A 23242-nucleotide genomic window follows, 5' to 3' on the forward strand; every position below is an offset into this window, starting at 1 on the left:
AAAAAAAAAACAAAAAAGTAGGGACCTGTAACATAGTAAAATGGGGGTGCAGAGAAGAATCAAATAATGGAGCTCTCTGATGTAATTCAGACAGATAAAGTTCTCTCTCAAAATCATAGTAAATAAACCATTTTCTTCAAATAAGAAAACAAACACAAAAACCTAATAGAATTAATTTGATGTTCAAACAAAATAAGAAATCAATTCAAATAAAAGAGAATCACAAGCAAAACACCTTTTAATTTGATGTCAAATTATTAATTACAGAACTAAGCAAAAAAAAAAGAAAAGAAAAGAAAAGCCAACATCAAATTACAAACAAAGAGTAATGGAACAATTACATACTGGGTTCCCATTATTGATCCTCTGGTGGAGAAAACAAATGGCCTGATGCGTGATTAAAATTAAGCCTACTCGGGGAGTCGATTCTCACAATTACTTCTTCGCCGCCCAAGTCGTCGTCGTCGTCACTCGAGTTCTCCTGTGCAGGAGCAACTTCTGTTCTTCTTACGGGCAGTGGAGGGATTAGAGAAAATTTAGCTGAATTCATGGACTTCATCCTTCTTTTCATGCTGCTCCCTTCTGACTGGACACAGACCAAAGTTTCCGAGCTTCTCGTCTTCGACGGAACCCGAGGATAAGAAAAGCTGTGCACGTGATTAGCTCGCGAAGCCCGCCGGTCCCTTCTTTGGGCACCGTACATGTCATTCACCTGCAGTTTTTATGTGCCAAAACAAAAGTCGAAATTAGTATCATAAGAGACCGCAGAGTTAAGGGTATAAAGTTTGAACCTGTTCCAGCTTCTTCTGAAAGTTTTGACTTTAACAATTTTAAGTCCTCGTTAGTCTACAGTCTACAAAAGATGCCACCGATGCCACCCATGCATCACTAAACAGTTCGTCGGCACGATAGTGTTTGGGACTCGAGATTCGAATGACGATTTATTGACATGAGATTTAGTTTTAGACAGTAGACTAGTGGGACTTGAATTTTACACGAAATAAAGTTAAGGGGACTGAATTTTTGAAATTTATATATATACACTTGGAGAACATCATAATTGAAATCAGAATCTAATGACTCGACTTACCATGCTTCCATACATGCTCAGCTGCAAAGCTCTGGCAGAGAAGCTAGTGGGTTGCTTATCAGTTCGACTGGTACTCTGGTGGTGCTCTATTTCTTTGTAAAAGCTCTCTGGCCAGCTGAGCAAACCAGTATGTTCTCTGCTTCGGGTTCGCAGGGGTTCAACTGCAGGTGAAACCATTTTTGACATGGACCACCTTTGAGACAGAGCATTCTCTACCTCATATTTACCCAAGTCGAAGATAATCACCCTTGCTCTCGGCTCCACCTCGAACTGGGATGCCACACAACAAAAGTCTCTGTTGTCGAGAGCTGAAGCAAAATAGAGAGCAGTTCAACCAAGAATGAGCACGCACATACACACACGCACCTTTGCACCCCAAAAGAAAACACAAAAACACAGAAAAAAACAAAAAGCAGTGACTTAATTGAGGAAAAATCCTCCAAGAAAGATTCCAGCCATTATCAAAATTTGAATAATGTTGTTCAAGGGGGGTCAATCCGCCGTTATTGTTTTTCACTGTAGTGCCAAAATGATGCAATGAAAAATCAATATGTTAGTTCAGTAATATATATAAACGAATAAGCATTAGACTCGGTATGATACTACGGGTGTCAATCTTAACACGAACCCACTGGGTTAATCCGACCTGACCTAGTTGGGACGGTTCTGAGTCATCCATTTTTAAAGGCGATCAGTTTTAGGATGAAAAATATCAACAGGAAAAATTCAAGCTGGTTTCAGATTTGACCGTAAGTCCATTTTCAGTCATGGTGCTTAGACAAGATGGAAGAGGTTAACAGATGGCTTGGGTCAGATTGTTGAGTTGAGGTCGATGTGGGTCAGGTTCGCAGGTTGGGGTCGGATCAATTTAAGGTCCAGTAGAGCCTTCATCCAAAACGGGTCGGGTTGGTTTCGAGTTGATCCGTATAGCTACTATTATCTGAGTTCAACATAACATGAAACGGACACAACCAGTCGTCCATTTTTATAAGGTCGCAGAATTTATACCATTCATTTTGATATCTATTGTGTGGAATTATAGTCGTAGGGACAATTCAAATACCCCTTGTAGTATAGCCTGATTGCACTTTGCTATATATCTTGGTTAAAAGGCCCATTCGATAGTGTTTAATCATGCAGAGTTGTGTGGCGCAATTCTGTTAACCCCACGGCATTGAAAGCATCTCTACAGATGCTATTACGAACAGTGGATGCAAAAATTGAATGTAACTACCATCCTGTCTTCTTAGGGATGCACGCAAGAGATAATTAGCTAATCAGGATTGAGCACTAAAACAATGTGGCATAAATTACACGAGTTGGGCTGTCATGATGCATGTCCAAACCGTAAAAACCAGATGGTTTGTATTTCGATTTCACATAAAGGACGTTACAACACGATAAATTGGCTAAGTCAGCATATGAAAATCGCTCATCTCCCAAAAACGCTAAAAATGTTAAGGAAAAGAAGTTCAGAATTTGGCCCTAGAGTATGGCTTGATCTCACTCTACCAAAATGAGATTAAAAACCGAAGATGCCAACCTTTTTAACAACACATTAGAACAACTAACAGTGACAGCCTAGAGAATATACACAATGGTACCATTTGAAACCCAAAAGCCTAGTTTTAGTAAGCTAATGTGTCTAAGTTCAAGGGCATCCATAAGTCACTTACAACTGACGCTGAAGGGGCAATTGCTTATTTACTCCTGAAAAGTTTCCGACTATTCGATTTATCCCCCTATTAGAAGACTAATATTGAAAATACCCTTTTTACATGCCAACCTATTTCAAATATATCCCTAGAGTTAAATTCTGTTAATGAACTGTTAGCAATAGCTGTTATCTCTATAAAATTACTATTTTGCCCTTACTCTATCATATGCAGAGGCTCTTCCCCAAAATCGTTAATGATGCCTCTTCACCCAAATTGTTGACGATATACTATCTTTCTTTAGTGTTTTCTCATGAGCAAGGAATTGCCCAAGCCACCATTGCCACCCTATGCCAACTGTACCGGACTCTATCGATGCCATGCCAACACATGGCACAGGTTTGTACCAGCATCATGTCAAAGAAATGTTTGTCTCGAGTGTTTTTGTGATTATAATAGTTTTTTATAAGGTGAAAAATGCCCAAAAGGTTATTGTTTACTTAAAATATGTAGATATTATATTTTACTACCATTTGGAGCAATTAATTAATGATTTACATTACATTGTAAGACCAAGTTCCAGCAAAAAAAAGAACAACAATTTGATGATTTTCTAAAATTTTTATTGTCAATTTAGATCTAGTGAATTTACTTGTAATAGTGTTTTTCATGTTTTACATAATTATGACATAAATTTTGTTTTCAAGCATGAAAAAAATCTTTTCAGTTGTTACAATGTTTATGAATCTATTATCACTAACTTTTGTGAGATATATCACTTGATTCATTTTTACAGCCATTAGAGACATCAATACTCTAAAAAATTATTTTTTCATAAAAATTTGACAGCAAAATATATGCTGATTACATGCTAGTGTTTCAATTGTGTGCCACTTTTGTAGCCATTAGAGACATCGACACTCTAAAAAACTAATTTTTAAATAAAAATTTGACAGAAAAACGTATGTCAATTACATGCCAGTTGTGTGCCACTTGCATAGAGGAACATGCTGGCACAGGGCGTCCACTAAGCCGTACCATCTTTTTATGGTACACCAGTACACCTCATGCTAGTGGCATGACAATTCTTGCTCATGAGTATGTGCCCAAAAAAACAAAAAAATAGTTTTTTAATTTTTATTATTTGTGCTATTTACTAGGACAATTATGATTGTTATCGACTTACTTACCGGCCATCTGACTAGCAAATGTAATTAAGTAGCAAACCTTATGAATCCTAGGAAGTATGCAGACCTACAATCACTTGATCATTTAATTAGGAAAAAAGATGGAGGGTCAAACAATATCTCGCTGCAAACAGAACAAGTTTTAAATTTCCATCCCTTAAAATCTTATGAACTAATATTCCTAAAACAATATCATCATCAAAGAGTAAGCAAAATTGTTATTGTTGGCCTAGCGGTCTTAATCAATTGTTATGTATTGATGCTCACAAATAATGTGTGATTATGGTACTAATCTCTTCACTTGAATTTAATCTCTTCACTTGAATTTGATCCTTATACTAGTAATCATTAGTGAACTCAAGCATAGTGATGTGAGATGAATATGAAAAAAGGACAATAAACAATACAATCTCCGGAGAATTCAAGATAATGAGCAGAGCAAAATAAAGATGGCAGAAGAGTACCGAGCTAAGGAGCTAAACAAGGAACTAAAGTCCTATCTAAGTTATTTTGCTTAAGTTGGTCAAATTGACTAAGATGAGGAGATTTGGACTTAAATGTAAAAATGGTAATTTTGAGCTTAGAGAGAGACGAGGACTCGAAAGAACTTTCTTTATTCTCTACTAATCACACAAGGACCAAATTAGTACATATATCTTAAAGTGTGCTAAGATGAGCCATAAAGCCATTTATACACTATTTGGAAGCAATAGCTTAAAATTGGTGTTGGTCTGACAGAGGAATAAGTATCAAATTGATGTAAAATATTTTCTACTTGATTTGTTGTAGAGTTATTTTTCCAACGACTTTTGAATTCGTGCAAATCCTATATCGGATCAGTGAGATATCATGATTTTATCAATATCGGATCAGTGAGAAATTCGAAGCCTGGAAATAAAGTGGGAGCCTGAATCCACTGGTTACCCTCTGTTTGGGAAGAATCAAGTGCCCGGAACAATTGAGGGCGACAACCAGATGGAGAATGCGTGCCTTGGAATAGTCAACCTGCTTCTAAGCAGAAGCGGGCTCCCAAAAATTTTCCGGATGTCTAAATTTTTAAATCTTGAATTCAAAATGAGCCCAAATCAAGTCAGATTGGTCAAGATTTGCGGGGCCTGGCTTGTGTCAGCTAATTGATTGGTTCGGACACCCTAAAGTAGATTCAGGAGCCCGAAAGTCAATTTCACCAAACATCTGTCCAATCAATGTTGTAAATTGATAGGCAATTGATGGATTTAGGGCATCCGAATTGGTTTAGGGCATCCGGAAGTGCAGAAAGCCTGTAACGGCTTAGGGCATCCGAATTGGTTTAGGGCATCCGGAAGTGCAGAAAGCCTGTAACGGCTAGTTGCGCGGTTTTGACTATAAATAGAGACTTGTATGGCTTGAAAAAAGTGGGCTGAGAGGAGAGAGGTGTAGGAAATTCTTGAGAGAAGTTTGTCTAAGTCCTCTACTCCATCTTAAGCTCAAGATTGCCATCATCTATATGCGTAAATCCCTTGTATTGAGAGATTTATATCTTGTATAGGGATATTCTCTTGGAAACAAGTGTTGTAAAGTCTTGGTGCTTACCCGTAAAATCATTGGAGAGCAAGACTCTATTGTAAAGGCTTAGTACTTGCCCAGAAAAGCATCGGATAGTAGAAATCCAACTTCACAAAAATAGAGAGTTGGCGGGGATGTAGCAGGGATGTAGGCAAGGGGCCAAACCTCGAAACAAATCGCCATGTGCGTATTGAGTTTGCATTTCTCTACTCCCTGTTCTTACTTTATGTGAATTAATTTTGCTTTACATTGTTTTATCTTAGTTAATTTCTGTAGATACAATTAACTTGCAACTGTTATCTTAAAATCCTAATTCACTCTTCCTCTTAGGTTGCTATGTCAATCCTCAGTTATAATCTTCTGAACTTACATTCATAAATACTACTATTACCCATATTGTAATCAAAACTCATGAGTTCTTGCACTTACCTGAAGATTCAAGGCCATAAAAGCTCGCATCAGTGTGTGGTGACAACAATACTGCAGGAGGCATAATAAAATTTTGCTGCTCTTCTTTAATCCTTACAAATCCATCTAATAAAATGGCAGCACAATTTTGTTTCAGTTCTATAACCTCTCCTCTTCCATAATTTTTCATTGTTGATCTTTCGGCCGAAAAAAGCCTCAATTCATGCATAGCCATCTCTTCGAATATTTGGGGAAGCAAGAGCCTAGCGATGACTAAAGAACATTCCTGCAAATTAAAGGTGCAAATTGAAAGAACAAAGTAAGAGGATTTCAATGTTAGTTGTTATGATACCATAAATGCATGACATACTAAAAGAAAGAAGTCAAGCTTATGGAAATTAATAAATGTAACATGAATAATATGACCCCACTGCTCATATTCCTCAGACGACTTTGTTTGCAACAAAATTCAGAAAAAAAAAAAATAAAATAAAAAATAAAAGTTGCCAAAAAGGATACCTACCGGCTTTCAAGATTGCCTGACTAATTCCATCTTATGTCAGTTACCATAAAAATGTATACCCTTATCAAAGAGAAACATGAAACAGCTGAACGAACTATACCTGCCACAGGAAATCTTCAACAGCAGAGACAAACTTAAGCAATGACTGCAACTTTTCAGCTTCTATAAAGAAGCACTGTACAACAGAATCTGCTATCACATCACATATATAAGGCTTTCTAGCGAGCACTTCAAAAAGGCCCAAAGTGCTTCCATGTGAAAAAACTGGATGCAATGAGTGCTTGCTGCTGAGCCTCCTACTTGACCACTACAGCAAAATGAAGAAAACAAATTTAATGTAATAAATCAAAATCCCACGACACTAGTAATTATGGTTTTATAAAAAAGAGACTCACCTTTACAACTCCAGCTGAGATAAGCCAAATGCCATTTGGCCTGGAACCCTCCTTATACAAGGTCGCTCCATTCGATTTTAGAGTTTCTTTCATAGAAGCTTTCAGAGCATCACGCGCCTCATCAGGCAGTGCACCAAACATAGGATGGGCACTCAAAAGATCGCTTGCTTTGGGCATTTTCACCGGTGGTGGATTTCTTAGAAGCTTCTTTAGGTCAGTCTGGTTCAAACAGTACATAAATGTTAGTTTAGAAGAGAAATAATTTCCTGCACCTGGGGTATACTATGTCAGCCATGCACCGTGCTGACACCGCCTGTCCCATCTCACAGTTACAATCCAACTATCCAATTAACTTATAAAGAAAATAATTTGTAAATCAAGAAAATGTTGCAATAGGCGGGGGGGCGTCCATCCCATCTCATACTTACAGCCAAACCAGCCAGCCTACTTTTTAAGGGGGAAAAGAGTTACAATCAATCGATGGATGCAACTCACTGAGCGATGTGGACTACATTATGAGATGGGGATGGACGGCATCACACCGGACAGTGCACAGCTGGCATGAAGCACCTGGCGTAGGCAATAGTTTCTTGTAGTAGAAGAAAATTAGTTAATTGGAGAAATACTGTATCTTCCTAAAACACAAAGTTTCACCTACCTGCACGGCATCGTCAAGATGAAACATTTCCTTCTCTTCGAGTAGCCCGACCTTCTGAAGATTTTGCACATACTCACTGAGATGTTTCAATATTGAATATGTTACTTGTCGAGTCTTAACCACACGGAGGACCTGGAAATATTTTACATACAATTCACAGATAGTTGACAAGCTGTGAGAAACATGTATGAATATAATAAAAACCCCAACTTATTATAAGAGATAAAACAATCGCTTCACTAGCCACAAGCATATCACAGATGTAACAATGAAGTTTCAAAGTCAAGCAATAATATTTTAAAAAACATGCAGTGGAAAATTTTTAGAAACAATTGGAATGGAAGACAAACCAAGTGAATTTAATAGAGAGACATTACTACATTGGAACACATCAAAGCCAACGCACAACAAGAGTGCTATGCATTGACGTCATCTTACAAATGCATAAAAGTGTTACAAACCTGAGGAAATGCAAGACGAACATTTTCCAAGAACTTCCTAGCTTCCTCTCCTTCGGCATAACTTTCATCAATAACAACGCTAGCAATCTCGCTATCACCTACAATGAAGAGTTTAACTTTTAAGCAGCAAATTAAATTATTGCCAATAACAACATTGGAATTGCATTTAATGCTGGAAGAAAGAGAAACGTAGAAATAAAGAGATAAGATACACCGCAAAGTTTAAAGGTGGGATTGCATTTAAACTGGTCAAAATACTTGAAAATTAGGAGAAAAACCACTCATATGAAGTTTCCATAATCCTCCCGATAACATGTCAAAAAGGATAAATGTCGCAGGTGAGTTTGCCACCGCTTCAGATAGCTTTGTGAATCAACCATACACAAAAGTTTATGACGTAATAGGTTGTGTCAAATTACTGGACTTACACAAACACTCATTAATCCTGTTAGCCACAACTGCAACAAGTTACCATACATAGAAAAAGGGTAAATTGCATATGGGTCCTTAACCTTTTAGTGCGGTTACAGTTCGGTTCTCAGCCATTAAAACGTAACAAATTCAGTCCTATGCCTTGTTGCAGTTTTGTCCTACCATAAAATTTCTTTGTTAAAATGAACAGAAATGTCCACATAACTGCTATGTAAGCAACATCAACCCTTTACAAACAAATAAAGAGTCCATAAGTTGCTCAAGTAGCAGTTACATGGAGCTTACGTGGTGCAGTTACATGGCACATTTTACCTGATAGAATTATTGGATAACTAAGAATTAATATTTAGGGGTTACATATCTACCAATAAAATCATGAAGTTGCCTCCTTGCTATCCGATGAGCACGAAGAAATGCAGCACATATATAACATTGAGACTCCAACCTTTCCACTGTGAAAAATGTAATGATCCTTTGCGGTAACCTGCTCATCTGAAGGAATGTATAATAGGTGGGAAAATGGACATTGGATCGTAATCCATTCCAATCACATAAAGGTTCGGTTGATACGACATCCATAGCTTCATCAACAGAAGTCATTAAAATAATTGCAGTATTCTGAGTAATTCTTCCCTCTTCAAGCATTCCCCAATAGGCAGCCTGAACACCTGTGACGAAATCTCTTGTCATTTGAATATAATAGAAAATTGTAGTTTTTGATAGATGGGAATATCATATGCTGCACATAATTGCAAAAAAAATAATAATAAAGCAAGTCATGGCAACCGAACAAAGAGATCATCTGAAAAAAGTTATTGTCAATGGGAAAAGGGAAAAAACTTCATTCGAAACATCAGGTTAGTTTAACACTAGTTTTTCTTTGTTATATTTGAAAGTTTTGCACTAGAGGCAGATATTCCATAAATGAAATATGACAAGAGATCTAACAATGATCTTTGAAACCAAAAACACTATGAAGTCCTCATATTAGACTTCATGAATTTGGTAGACCAAAAGAGTCAGCGTTGCGAACAATATGATCAGTAAATAAGGATATCACAAGATTCTTGTTTGCAATTCTCCGTATCATGCCCTTAGGAGATCATTGTATGGGGCATAAGTATAGACAAGCATTACAAAAGGGTTTCTGGTAATGATGGCAGCTGATGCCATCACAATTTGGTTTAATGCCAAACAAATTTGGTTTGACATTCAACATCCCACATAGTATAATACTCAATACTTCAGAACAGTTTTCCTTGAGGCGCAAGCAACAAAGAGGCACTTTAGCCTTGCAAAAAGGTTGCCTTCTGCAGACATAAACAAGAGCAGTCTGATCCTAACAGTTACTAATCTCTTCGATTTCGCGTGACAACAAATTCCGAAAGAATAACACAGAAGCAGTCGAAGTACAAAAAAGTATGGCAGGTATTCTTGAATTAAAAGCATAGCATAAAAGAATGAAGCATGCCACTATTCCAATGAAGGTATGTATAAATTAGCGAGCAGGAAAAAGCATATGTAGAAAACAATGATATACCGAAATTTCACTAATTAAAATTCAAAAATGTAAGACAACTATCAGTTTGTTGAAAGAAAAATAAAAGTGGCGATTCAGCTTACCATTCAAAAGACGTATTCGAATATCTCTGAGCGCCATGTTACGTAGATGATGGTCACTCTCAGAGACATTATGAGGATGCACCTGTTCTTCTTCCAAATCATTCAAGCATGTTATATACCTCTTGACAGTAGGCCAATCAGATGGTCCTAATTCTTCATCATCCCCAAGATCACCAAACGCCTCAAGTGCCTTGTTTAACATTTCATACCGCGTATAGCTCAATATCCGAATCTGCAATAGTTAAAATATCAAATTAAGCAATTGCAGTAAAACTATATTAGGTAATTTAAATATTGCAAAGCGAGATCCAAAAGATAGCACGAATTTCGAGGTTAAAAAGAAAGAGATGACAGTAAATGCCAAACCGATACATCGTAAGAGAGATATCGAATTACATGAGGTCGAAGTTGTACTATCTACTTTAGCCGAAAATAACAGACACTGGTGGTGAAAGTCTCAGTGCTGAAGTAACCATCATGTAACAAACTCTAAAAAAGAAATTTAGTGAAACAATGAAGAAGCAAAATCTCCAGGAAAGCAACTCATAACATAGACCAAATCTACTGACAACTACAAGGCATGAGATAAAAGATGCTGAGCCCATAGATGTAAACGGCACTACTGATCAAGGATTTAAGTGCCGTGGCACGGGGTCGTGTCGGAAACTTGCTAGCACGGTACGGCACAATGCGTGCTGGGCCATGCCGATGCGTACCGGTCACAAAAAATTCATGAGTGCTAACACATAATAGCATGAAATATTTATTTTCTTTAGCAACAAAATATTAACTATTTATTATGTATGTTTATCTTTTGAACTTTATTGAGAAAATTACTTACTAATTTAAAGAATAGAGGGTTTTGAGCTATGCCGTTCACACGGGGTCTGTATCGTGCCGATATCTTGTTGGCACGATACGGCACAATAGATATGGTCCGTGCCGATGGATACTTAAATCCTTACTATTGATGATCTATACAACAATATAAAATCAGAAACTACGGTAAGTGTAAGGTGCCAAACTTCTAAAGTTATGAAGTTTCGGTGGATATTGGTTTGGAAAGCCATTAAAAAGGTTCCAGTGAAATTCTGGAGCATTCGGATGTTTTCGGGGCGCGTTGGGCACGAAAACGGAAACCGAAAGGCTATGTTGGACCGAGAACTAAATCCGGCGTTAGTGTAGATGAAAAGAGGATTTAAATACGCTCGAAAACATGTTTTGAGAGTCTCGATACGATTTGAAATGAATCGGAGGCCTAACGAGCGAAAACGGGCGAAAACGGAGTGAAAACGAAAAATGCTGAAAATTTGGCTAAGTCCTTAATTCTGGGCTGTCTGGACCTACAGGGTCCGGTCGCTAGTTGTATTAGGGTCCGGACCCTGAGCCCGAAAACAGCCAAGCGGGGGCAGTGCACTAGTTGCGTTGTTGGAGGGCTTTTTGGCAATTTTGCCATGAGTTGAGTGTATAGGAGTGGATAGAGCTTATTTTTCCTCATCCCTCACACTCTCAACCCTAGACATAGCTCTCTCTCTCTCTCTCTAGAAGCTCTTCCTCTCTTTCTAGAAGTGGATCAAGAGGAGAAAGAAGAAGGAGATTGGAGCTTGGAGAAGGATCATCATCATCTTCTTCATCTTCTTCACCTTCTTCTTCCTTTACTTGGAAAGGAAAACTTGTAGAGGTAGGTTTTTGAACCCCTCTCATGGTAGAATGCTAAGGATGGGCTTATATATCCTAGAAATGGTATCTATTGATGCTCTAGGAGTAGTTAATCTCATTTATTGCTTGAATAAATGCTTGTATGAGGTTTATTGCAATAATGGGATTCTAGGGCATGTAAAAGAGGGCTTTTGCTCATGAGTAACTTTGAGCTAAATTGATCTCTCTCTAACCTAATTGCTAGGTATACAAATGCGTTGGCGAAGTCGGTTCGGCGGTTCGTCGAGCCTATGCGAAGAAGTCGAAGAAAAGGCCTATTTTGGTACAGATTGCCGCAGCACGCGGCGTAGGCTTCCAAAAATCACGAGATTGGATTTGTGGACTCGTGGCATCACCTAAAGGTGGGGGGTGTCCATCCTGAAGCAACTGGGATTCCTTTTTATGTCTAAGTTATATTATTAATCATATTGCACATACGACTCTATGCATTATAGGAGTAGATAGTTGCATTTCTATTTCCTTGCATGCCTTCTTAGTAGTGTAGCATTGTGGGCTTGACACATGGACTAGGGATGCATGAGGATTGGGTCTTATGACATGGAATCCTATAGTGGCATAAAGAGATGAACTTGGACATGTAAATAGCCTAGAGGAGTGCATTTGAACTAGTGTAGTAGAGATACTATAACATGAACGAGTGGCATGTCGACTTAGTGTAGCGAGACACTTACAACATCATGACATAACGAGTGGCATTCGAATCTAGTGTAGCAGAACAATATAGCATTTGAACCTAGGAATAGTAGATTCTCGATTGTCTTGTTGTGGACATTAAGTTAGTGCAGTAGAGGCACTATGACCCTAGTAGACAGGGTATCCTCCAGTGAGGGGATTGGATCATACTCACATAGTCTGTGTAACATTGGCGTGGTCGCTCCACCCAAGTAGTGAGCTTCGGAGTAGCAGTCGCGTTGGGACAGACGTAGTTGTCTCGCAGACGGGTCTCGGGTGGGAGTAGCGCAGAGTCTCCCCACTAGCGAGATTTGAGATGTGAGCCGGGGTAGCAACCTTCGGGTTGGCCTTGGGCAGTAACCTTCGGATTAGCCATGAGATTTGATTATCGAGGCATAGTATCATGTTGTAGAACATTACTATGTAGTAGCTCATACATTGGATTGTTGAGGTATAGTAACATGTTGTAGAATACTAGCTCATTCATTTATTATTGAGGCATAGTTGCATGTGTAGAGAACATTACTATGTAGTAGCTCATACATTGGATTGTTGAGGCATAGTAGCATGTGTAGATTGCATACTATGTAGTAGCTCATACATAGAATTATTGAAGGCATAGTAGAATGTTGCAAATTACTTTACTATGTTGCACTTCAATTTCATATCTATCTATCTATCTGCTTATGCCTGCTTAGACCTAGCGGGAAGATCGGCGGAGTCGGCGGCCGAATTCACTCGGAACTATATTTATATAGTTCTCACCCCACTTTGTTGCAGGGCCTAGAGAGAGCATACCGGCAGTTGATCGCGGTAAGGGCATAGCGCTCTAGTTAGCTAGCAGCTTTCATTTTGCATTAGAGTACCCTCGTGTACATGAGTGATATGTGATATATATTGGTGAGGGTGCTAGTTGGAAAGCCATTTTATATTATGAGAAGAATATGTATTCGTTTTGGTAGATGAAAAGAATGCAATCAAACTGTAAATCAGTATGTAAATGTTGAATGTGATGTAATAGCTAGAACTATCTCTCTTTATTCACTTGTATGTTACTTGTGATTCTTGCTCTTAATTGTATCGCACTTGTGGTGCTTCTTATACTTGCATGTATCATGTATGTTGAATGAGTTTTTCCTGGGCAACTCTTGTACGTGATATTGTTGTTGTTTAGCCTTGGGCGGACAGGGGAGGTGCTGTCCGTCCGGCGTCTGTTCGACGTGCCCAGATCCGACCAAATTGGCGGGTCGCGGGGCGTGACAGTAAGAAATATAGGTGCACTAGAATCGATACATTTAGGAGGGCAGTTGACAAGCTATAAACAATTACACAGAGTTTCGCCAACTTAAATATAAAATATGGAATAGATGATAATGGAGGAGGAAATCTAACCTTTGCCGCTGATAGTTTATCCATTCCCAAAAGATGCAAGAACCATTGAGTAGTTGACCCATTCACAATCAGTGTTAGGAAAACAACGCCACCCGTGAAAAATACAAACTGAAGAATTACAGAACCATGATTATTAGCGTTACCACAATCACAAAGATTTGCATAATCATGGAAAAACTGTGTATTACATACCAGAGTTCCTACTTCTGGTTTAAGATAAGATTGATCTGGGTTGTCGCTAGCACGCTAACAAAGATTAAGAAAGGAGTTAATATGTCAAGTCAAAGATAGTAAAGCAGCATTATGATATGTTTCACTAAATCATACTTTAAAGAGACAGCAAATTGTAAAGTGAGCGAATTGTACGAAGCATAACGAGTTCATGAAGAAACCGAATTGTAAACAAGCAAAAATTAAGTGTCTCACCAGCACACAGAATGTAAGGTACCGGACTTCTAAAACTATGAAATTACGGTGTACATTTAAATGGCTCCGGTGAGGTTGCGGCGGAATGTAACATACCGAATTTTAAATATAAAAGTGAAAATAAATAAAAATAGTATGAGATACTATTTTTATTGGATTTAGAGAAGTGAAATATAGGTTGGGAATGACCNGATACTTCCTTATGCAATCTTGATTGATATCCGTTCCTGGTTGGAACATATCTATATTGTTTGGATTGCGACGCCTTGGACGTACTGGGGAGACTCTGTCCGCGTACAAAGGAATCCCCGGTCCGTTCGGCGGTCTGTTGTCGGCGCCGCGGCCCGGTCCAAATAGGCGGTTGGTCGCGGGGCGTGACACAGAAAACAGAGGGGAAAAAAATGTACTTAAAAGAGTATTAGTATATGCAGTCAGGTACATTAAGTAACAGGTACTGCTTACCTTGCCACAAGTTCTTACTGCCACTTCATTAGTACAGCTCGCCTTGAACAGTGACCAAGTTTTCATAATATATCGTTTACCATTCCTCCACTTATAATAGATGATAAACATCAATATCATCCAATTTTATTTATGCAAATTGATACATTTTCAAAATAGTTCTTACCATTCCTCCACTTCTCACAGACGTAGATTATTGGTCCTTTACACCCATGTCAACCAATTTTAGCCATGCAAAGATGAATGGGGTGGGAAAAATGCAGGTGCAGTTAATTGGATTGCACCATATAGACTAGATGTGAAATAGATCTCTCTGGATAAGTAGAATTTCAAGTGCAACAATTTGTCGATTTAAGGACAGGACTACCAAAAGTTTCGAAAACGGTACGGAATCAGGCAAGTGGACAAACATATATTTGCACTATGTAAAAGTATATGGAGCAAATTAAGTGATTACATACAGGAAAAAGAGAAAGCAAAACATATACTACTTACGTTAACAGATAGCGATAGTGCCAAAGCCACAGCCCCTCGCAACCCTGCCCAGACAAGAATAATTGATTCTTTCCAGTCCAAGCCATATCCAAAGTATCGCAAAAGTGGATACAGCACGGCAACAACTATTATTCGCGAGACTTGAACATAGACATACAGCAAAACAAGATAGCCCCATGAAGTGCCTGAACAATAAACAGAAGACAAATATCTTACAGATTTCAAAATAAAGAATCAAGTTAAACAATGAGATTCATTTTTAAGCAGTGATATAACATGGATACAATAATCAACAAATGAAAGGCTAACAATGAAACAATGCAACACAACTACGTATTGAACCATGCAACACAACTATGTACATGCCATTATTACTTTTCTTAAAACCCGCTCTGAATTTTTCATGTGTATTGTCATAATTAATAAGAAGATAGTAGTAAATGTCTTATCCAAATGTCTAAAACATCTAAATCCTTCAGACGAGTAATATGCCATAAAAACTAAAGCCAGCATGGAGTAGCACTATCATATAATCTTTTAGCCAACTCAAATGTTATGATAAAATCAAATATTAGCACAAAATTAAGAAAGTAATTCACAGTTTTAAATATGTAATAGAAAAGAACACTAGATGCTCAACTAACTACAGGAAAATTAAAAATTGCAGAACATACCATGTCTCTCAAAGTGATTGTCGTTGTTTAGGACACCTTCAGCTATTACCACCCCACTGACAAGGAGAAAATAGAAAGTTAGCAGAGCAGTGCATAAGTTAGAAATGTTCTAAGAAAAGCAAAGTATCTTCACAAAGGAAGACAAATTTTGGAACCAGCAAGGAAGATAATAGAAGATGTTTTCCCGATTTAAGGGTAGCCATGCAAACACAAGTTGCACAATTTAGAAATCATTGTGCTAGGGCATGTTTAGGAATCTAGATGAAACACCGCCACCAGCACAAATCAAGTGTAAGACCTATTAACCAAATGCCATTGTAGTACTCGTCAAAAAGAATGTACATTGATGCTTATAGAAATGAAAGCTGAACTTACAAGTTCGCTTATTAGAAAAAGTTTTTCTACAGCCTTTTTCCATCACTTTGCCATGTTTTCGTAGGTGTTTTCTCTCTTTTTCATATTTGTTTAATTGATAGTTAGTGTCTAAGAAAAACCTAAAGGTACCAAACAGAAATTTCTAGAATCATACAAAATTGTAAAGATGAAGCTCATAAAACGGTTCTTTGAAATCATACACCCCTCTAATTTCAACCAGAGAATATACATAATGGACAACAGCGTGAAAATTCACGCTTGAATAGCATTATACCATAAGTAATGGTTTCGTGATGTAAAGTCACAAGACATAGTTATTACCTCAAAATAAAAATTAATGTATTGGCTATGTATGCCACCATTTCCCTGAAAAAAATAAAATAAAATAAAAATTGGAATAAATGGTCTAAATATAATAACTCTGTAACAAAGAAATGTTATGTTTCATCTGAAAGTTGGCAAAATATACTCTTTATTTCGTTCTTATTTCATGTAGGACAGAATTCCAAAGAAATCCACTATTGTAGCAAAACGATCATACAAAATGCAAAACTATGAGTGAGGTGAAAATAAGGCAGGGCATTGATATATGGACCTGATAAATCAACCTTACCCAGTGAAAAATAAAATAAAATAAAACTAAAAAATTGAGAAATAGTTTTAAACAATTAGAATTTTAGAAAAAAAAAATCTCAGAAAAGATGTCAGACATGATATTAANTTAGAAAAAAAAAATCTCAGAAAAGATGTCAGACATGATATTAAATATTAAAAGAGTTTTAAATAAAAATCTCTTTCCTTCATCCTCCTTTAATAAAAGCAAAATGATATCCGCTATAATAGAAACAGCAAATTGTAGAACTTGACTGACTTCTTATTGTCAATAGGAACACTAGACATCAGATAATATAACAGAACGTTCGCTTCCGGTTTGTGATAATCAGGAAATTCTCCACATTTTCTATCGAAATATTCAAAATAATTACCATGCAACTCAAGTTGGGAAGATTAGTGATGTTGTGGAATCAGCATAGATTTCCAACTAGCATATTATAATACCATAGGTTAGGGGGTTGATTGTTCATGTCACCAATTTATACCATTCCTTTATATTTGGAATGGCAAGCGGGACATGTATATTCTTGTCAATAGCCAACTCATGATTTCCATCAACTATGGGAACGACAAAACCTCCAAAGCCATGGCATTGTTATATGCCACGCAGTTAGGAATCAAGAATGATTCCACCACATCACCAACACCTCTGACAACTTCCCAACTTGAATTGCATGGTGGTTACTTAAATATCTTCAATAAAAAGTATGGACTCCCAGAATATTACAAACAGTGAAATGAACAGCCCATAACAGCAGTCCAGTCCTGGATCATGAACAACAAAAGCAGCATTTGTTTGCAGAAATGGTCATGCGACATTACACCTTTTGTAGAATTTGTTACAGAAACAAGATACAAATTGCTGACTTAGTGCATTGCCTCAAGAAACAGGTATACCACCTTACCAGAAATGATGCAAACTTTCTTGGCTATCTCCCTTAAAAGCTGTTCTTGCTGCAGCTGCATAGAACCTGTCCAAGCAAAATAAAGCTATCCAATTTAGAATCGGTCTCAAGGATATGGAAAAGTAGATGACAAGACAAGAGCTACTAACATTCCTAAGGTCATAACAGTCAAGACACCAGAAACCTCCGCTGCATCCTGTGCCTGTCATGAAATGATATGGAGGTGAGAGATTTCTCCAATATGAGTATCAAAAGTAAACTCAGGTCCTTATGTTGCTTTAATATTGTATCTTGATCAAATGGCTACATTGATGTTGAGGTGACCGGCTTTCTAGTATTGCAAAGAAAGATGTCTTCATCAATTACCCTCATACATCACTCTTTCAAAATAACAAATTGAAGAAAGGTGGTCGGTGAGCAATAAGCATTTGAATAACAATTTACAATAGATGCAAGCATGACATAGTATCAGTGACAGTTATGATCTTACGGTGAAGTAAGCGATGTAGCTAACAGCAAGAGTCAATGTGATCTCTATAACTGTGTCGTTGAAAATAAAGCCCAGCCACAATACTGATACTATTCCAAAGGCTAGTCCCACAGCCACACTAGTCAAAGAAAGTATTCATTAGCAGGGCACCATTTAAGGGGCCTGTTTTCAGAGGAAAGAGTGCAATACATACGCGCCAAGTGTAACTTGTGAAAGAAACTTTATTATGTTCCCCATGTTGAAGCTCTGTCCCATCACCATTTGATAGAACAACTGATAGACGACAATAGCAGTCCTGTACAAAGCACGATAATTAGCTCACATAATGAAGGGAAAAGTGGCACCGCATAAAGCATTTGTTGCAGGTTTCAAGGAAACTAGCAGTCAAATAAGATTCCCATGTTATGAATAACAGTTTCTTGATATAAAGTCACAGAAGTGCCTTCTAGGAATCCTTTTAATCCACAAAGAAACATCAAGCAAAACAATGATCTCATTAGGCAAGTTTTATTACTACCATTCTAACATTATGTCCTTTAAAGATTGTGTCTTAATATTAACTGACTTTAAGGACAAATTCTTAGAAATATAAATTAACCTTGGGGAAATTATAGAAATCTTGGTGCCAGAAGAACTTAAAAATAATTAGAGGAAAAAATAGAGATGCATGCAAACAAGAAAAAAATAGAGAAATGAGTTCTATATTGCCTCATATAGAAGATAGCAATTCAACATGCAGATTAAAAATCAAAAATGCAAATATTAACTCAACAGAGATTTCCAGTAACCTATGGAAACTACTTTTTGAGTTGTTAATTCCTGTTTCCACGACATGATAAAACAGCATTATGCTTTGCCCAAATTAAAGTTATACTGAGGTGCTCCATATTCAAGTCATCCTAGCCATATCAATGTATATCAGACTCAAATGTCCAACATTTATAGACATGGATATAGATTTATATAAAACAATTGTTGCACCCTACAATCTATAATTTCACTCCCAGCAAAAAGCAAACAACCCAGGCTCTCATGTGCCAACAACGATGCACAACGACATTAAATAACTAAGAGAAATGGACTAAAAACATTAAATAACTAAGAGAAATGGACTAAAATTATTGCATTAAAAGTATACCCGTCATTCATCAATGACTCTCCCTCAATTATAGTGCTTAGCTTTTTGCTTGCTCCAAGTTCTTTTAGCAACGCCACAACAGCAACAGGATCCGTGGCACTAAGTAGCCCTCCGAGTAACAATGATGTTTTCCAGTCCCATTGATAGGGAAAAGTGGCCTACATCACATAGCTCGGATGATTACCATAACTCAGCATCTTTAAATATTCAGGTTTGGATGCATACCTTCAATGCAGCTCCGAGGCAAAAGGTCGATATTAGCACACCAGGTCCAGCAAGTAGTAGCATTTGCACCATGCATTTCTGCAACAAGAGTTTATAATTACCATTTCTAGGGACTATAAGTACTTCATTTAGCCAACAAACTATGGTAATAAGAGTAACCACAATATAGCAAGTTCTTCAACAGGATAAATCACTTTGAAGAAGAGCTATAGAAATGGACAATTAAGGGAAAAGAGTAGAGTGCTAGTAGTTCTAGTATCAAAGAATACACTGTCTTTTAATGGTCCAGCAAAGTGGTACAACTTAACATACATTTATATAAAAGCAGCTCAGCTCCATCCTAACTCCTTACAGCCAATGAAATAATCCTACTTCACTCACCAAGAGTTGGTCCACTATGACTCATAGTACACTTACTTGAATGTGGAGTGCAAGAAACAGCACCATTTTGTGCACATACAAAAAGCAAGCACATGCACATGCATAAAAGCATGCCCATATCTTAGTTTCCCATATTTAAACGCACCCTGGTACCACTCATTAACTGCCACAGCACATTGGATGAAACAACTGCATGCTGCCAACATCGTGCTGATGTGTTTTTATTTTCCACCATAAAACCATACTTTTCATGCATTTTTTGTAAGAAACATAGAGAAAACGAACTTTGACAACAATCCCAAGCTTCATTACCACAACAAAAGAACATACAGGAAATTTGTGCATAAACCAAATAGTCCGAGATGACAGCACTCCAAACACTCCACCCACGGAAATTAAGGGCAACCCTCTTCGTATATGTACTAATATGCATGCACGTTCACATGCATATGCATAAAGACCACCTAACACAGCCCCTCGCAGAAGCACACAAAGGCACTTCATCACCACAGTATGTTGTGATGATCATTTATTTAGCATGTATCATAAGCAATCTTTTGTGTAGCGTAGAGAGTAATGATAGTAAATTGGAAAAGAGATTTTTACTCTAGCTGAGGCAAAAGATATAATCTCCTTTCACAATACATGCTAATCATATACGAAATTTCTACTGATGCAAGGATCAGGTCACAATTATGTCCTGTTTAATATTATTGTCAACACAAACACATGTAGGAATTAAAAGCAAAACCATCATGGACTTTCTATTCTACGATAATCATCGATTGATCAAAATCATGATACATAACGGGCAGATGTGCTACCGAAATGTAGAAGAAATGAATCAAAATCTACATGCCAAGAAAAGATAAACATATATTTACGTACCTTTATTTGGTGCACTTCCATGGCAAAAGAGCTCTCAAACAGAAGAGCAGGAAGAAAAACAGCTAAAAGAAGATTAGGATTTATGTTTGCCCCTACAGAAAAGCATAGTCAATCAGCTCAGTGCAATTCAAGGAGAAAAACCTTCTATTGTCAATTTTCGCCACACGCCATTCGAGAATTAAACTCTTCAAACAATGACTTACAAAGACGAATTCCAGCCCCCAGTTTGCCTATGCCATGTTTTGTCCCATATTCTAAACAAAAAATACAGAAGTACTTTTAGACACTATTTAAAGCGTAAAAGTGCCACTGTGCCAGCAACTGTAAAAATTAAAGATGAAAATTATTATTGGAAAAAAAAAAAAGTCATATCATACAGTATGAATCGAATGATAAAGATGGAAACACCAAATTTACATGCTTAGTCACTTTGATAGTTTATGGTTATGATCTCAGATGACTAATCTAGAGGACGACAGGGTACGAGCAAGATACTGTACAAAATTTTCCTTTTTTTATTGTTTTCCTTTTAATTCAAAGACTAGGGTAAAAGCATGAGCCAAAATTTCAGAGAAAATAATCAGAACAGTGCAAGTAAAGAGCTGATAACATGATTGAACAGCTCACAACATGCATACCCTACCAACATAAACAATCCACAAGAAAAATCAACAATACTTATAATTATAACGCAGTATTAGCCAAACAACAGACTCCAAGTACAAGGCATTTGCAACTACATCAATCTAAATGGGGCCTCAGAGAAGATAACAAAGCAAATGAATAGCTTTACTATCTATTATTATGATTTTCGTGATTGTTCAAAGCAATATCATATATTCTATGAGACATTCCTAAGCCCTTCTTGATTACTATTAATAGCATTAAATCCCAGTTCCTCATGTCCTTTATGAGTAACAGCTAAAACAGTTTACAAGTACCGCTCTTGTACAGATATAACACAAGGATTAAATGATCAGGACAAAGTACCGAAATAGTATCCATAACGGAATATTTATGACGCTTAGTTACACCATGGTCACTACACTATATCGGACTTTTCACTTCGGTTCCTAACTATTTATTCCTTTCAATTAAGATCCTGCTTGTTTCGCCGAAGATGAAGTTTAGGTTGAAATAGACTTTCGGGTGAATTAGAGTTCAGGTGAAAATTACTTTTCTTCTGTTGTTTGTTTGCATAGCTGTAGAACTAAAGTTTTTCCGGTTATGATTTTTGTTTAGCAAGAAATGGGTGGCGTAAAAGTGGGAGGTATGACAGATGGGTTTATTCCTTTTCCTCTCTTTCTTTTTCCATAATCGACTTCGGACTGGGGTGGGCCGATTATGATGTTTCAGAGGGTTTTAATTTCGGCCGAAGATGAAATTATAGTAACGAAAGTGGGAATTTATGGCCGAAAACCACTTCACTCTTCACTCTTGGTGAAACAAATACACCATTTTTGAAAGAAAAACACTAGCAGGTCGTGCCAATCGAGCCCCTTTCATCAAAATGCTTGCTAATTCAAATGAAAATTGTCACATAATAGCTTGCTCCATGGCAACTTTCAGCAAGGTCCTTTTTTTGACGCCAACAACTTGATTGAAATAAATGACAAATATTAGGAACTTAGTCGCAAAAATTAAAAGATTAACAACAAAATCAAAAAATTAGACAAAGGATGGAGTAAATAACCCAATTCGTGAAAAATTTACTGAGTGGCCAACACAAGAATATAAGGTACAGAGATTAAAAATCAAATATAGAAAAGGAGCCAAGGTTTTTTTCTCTTAAAAAAAAAAAGTAAACTTCAAATTGCTACCTTGTAATTTAATTCATTTTTTACTTTGTTATCCTGTGGTTCAAAAAGTTATACTTATCTCTTATGTGGATTACGGCTTTTTTATTTTGCTATCCCGTGATTTAAAAAGTTACACTTAACTATCTTATGGTTAGCACATAGTTTTTCAAAAGATTTACTTTTGCCACCTTATTTGACATAGAATTTTTTTTGTGAAATAAAAAATAAAACCACATGTTAGTTAAGTGCAACTTTTGAAACCACAAGATAGTAAAATAAAAATGCCCTAAACCATAGAAAAATTAAATATAACTTTTGAAAAAGAGGATGGCAAAATAAAAATAAGTTATACTACAAAGGAGCAAATTAAATTAAAGTTCACCCAAAAGAGAGCTATACTATGCGTATACTCCTAAGTGGATGTAAATAATATAGGGAAAACTTCAAAAACCCCCTCTGTGGTTTCACACTATTTTATTTTAGTACCCTGTGGTTTAAAGTGTATCAAGTTAGTACCCTGTGGTTTTGCACTTTATCACTTTAGTACCCTGTGGTTTCACACTTTATCACTTTAGTACCCTATAGTTTAAAAAACCACAGGGTACTAAT

The 23242-nt window shown here is 37.0% G+C and overlaps 1 protein-coding gene across 2 annotated transcripts; it reads right to left on the reverse strand.

Annotated features, from left to right (window-relative positions):
- On the reverse strand, positions 260-21123 carry LOC109706499 (sodium/hydrogen exchanger 7). Of its 2 annotated transcripts, XM_020227365.1 has the most exons (22): positions 21038-21123; positions 20835-20926; positions 19566-19643; positions 19341-19498; positions 18396-18497; positions 18203-18320; positions 17862-17914; positions 17713-17778; positions 16514-16558; positions 15818-15873; positions 15144-15328; positions 13953-14006; positions 13761-13868; positions 9978-10209; positions 8720-9022; positions 7923-8020; positions 7462-7593; positions 6804-7022; positions 6509-6715; positions 5907-6171; positions 1091-1398; positions 260-712 (listed from the first exon to the last, which is right to left on the reverse strand). In XM_020227365.1, exons 2-22 carry the CDS (start codon positions 20853-20855, stop codon positions 356-358), a joined length of 3165 nt encoding a protein of 1054 aa, XP_020082954.1. In that variant the 5' UTR covers positions 20856-20926; positions 21038-21123; the 3' UTR covers positions 260-355. The 2 variants fall into 2 exon arrangements, with proteins under 2 accessions (XP_020082954.1, XP_020082964.1); XM_020227375.1 differs by lacking the exons at positions 17862-17914; positions 18203-18320; positions 18396-18497; ... (2 more) ...; positions 20835-20926; positions 21038-21123 and having other exon boundaries at positions 17708-17743.

The sequence above is a fragment of the Ananas comosus genome, linkage group 1, assembly GCF_001540865.1.
Source record: "Ananas comosus cultivar F153 linkage group 1, ASM154086v1, whole genome shotgun sequence".
Lineage (NCBI taxonomy): Eukaryota > Viridiplantae > Streptophyta > Magnoliopsida > Poales > Bromeliaceae > Ananas > Ananas comosus.

Coding starts and splice junctions, on each gene's coding strand:
- LOC109706499 (XM_020227365.1), bottom strand. CDS start 20,855: ATGGAAGTGCACCAAATAAAG. Junction 14,007..15,143: donor CACTATCGCTATCTGTTAAC/GTAAGTAGTATA, acceptor AATCTTTGTTAG/CGTGCTAGCGACAACCCAGA. Junction 7,594..7,922: donor TTCGTCTTGCATTTCCTCAG/GTTTGTAACACT, acceptor AAATATTTCCAG/GTCCTCCGTGTGGTTAAGAC.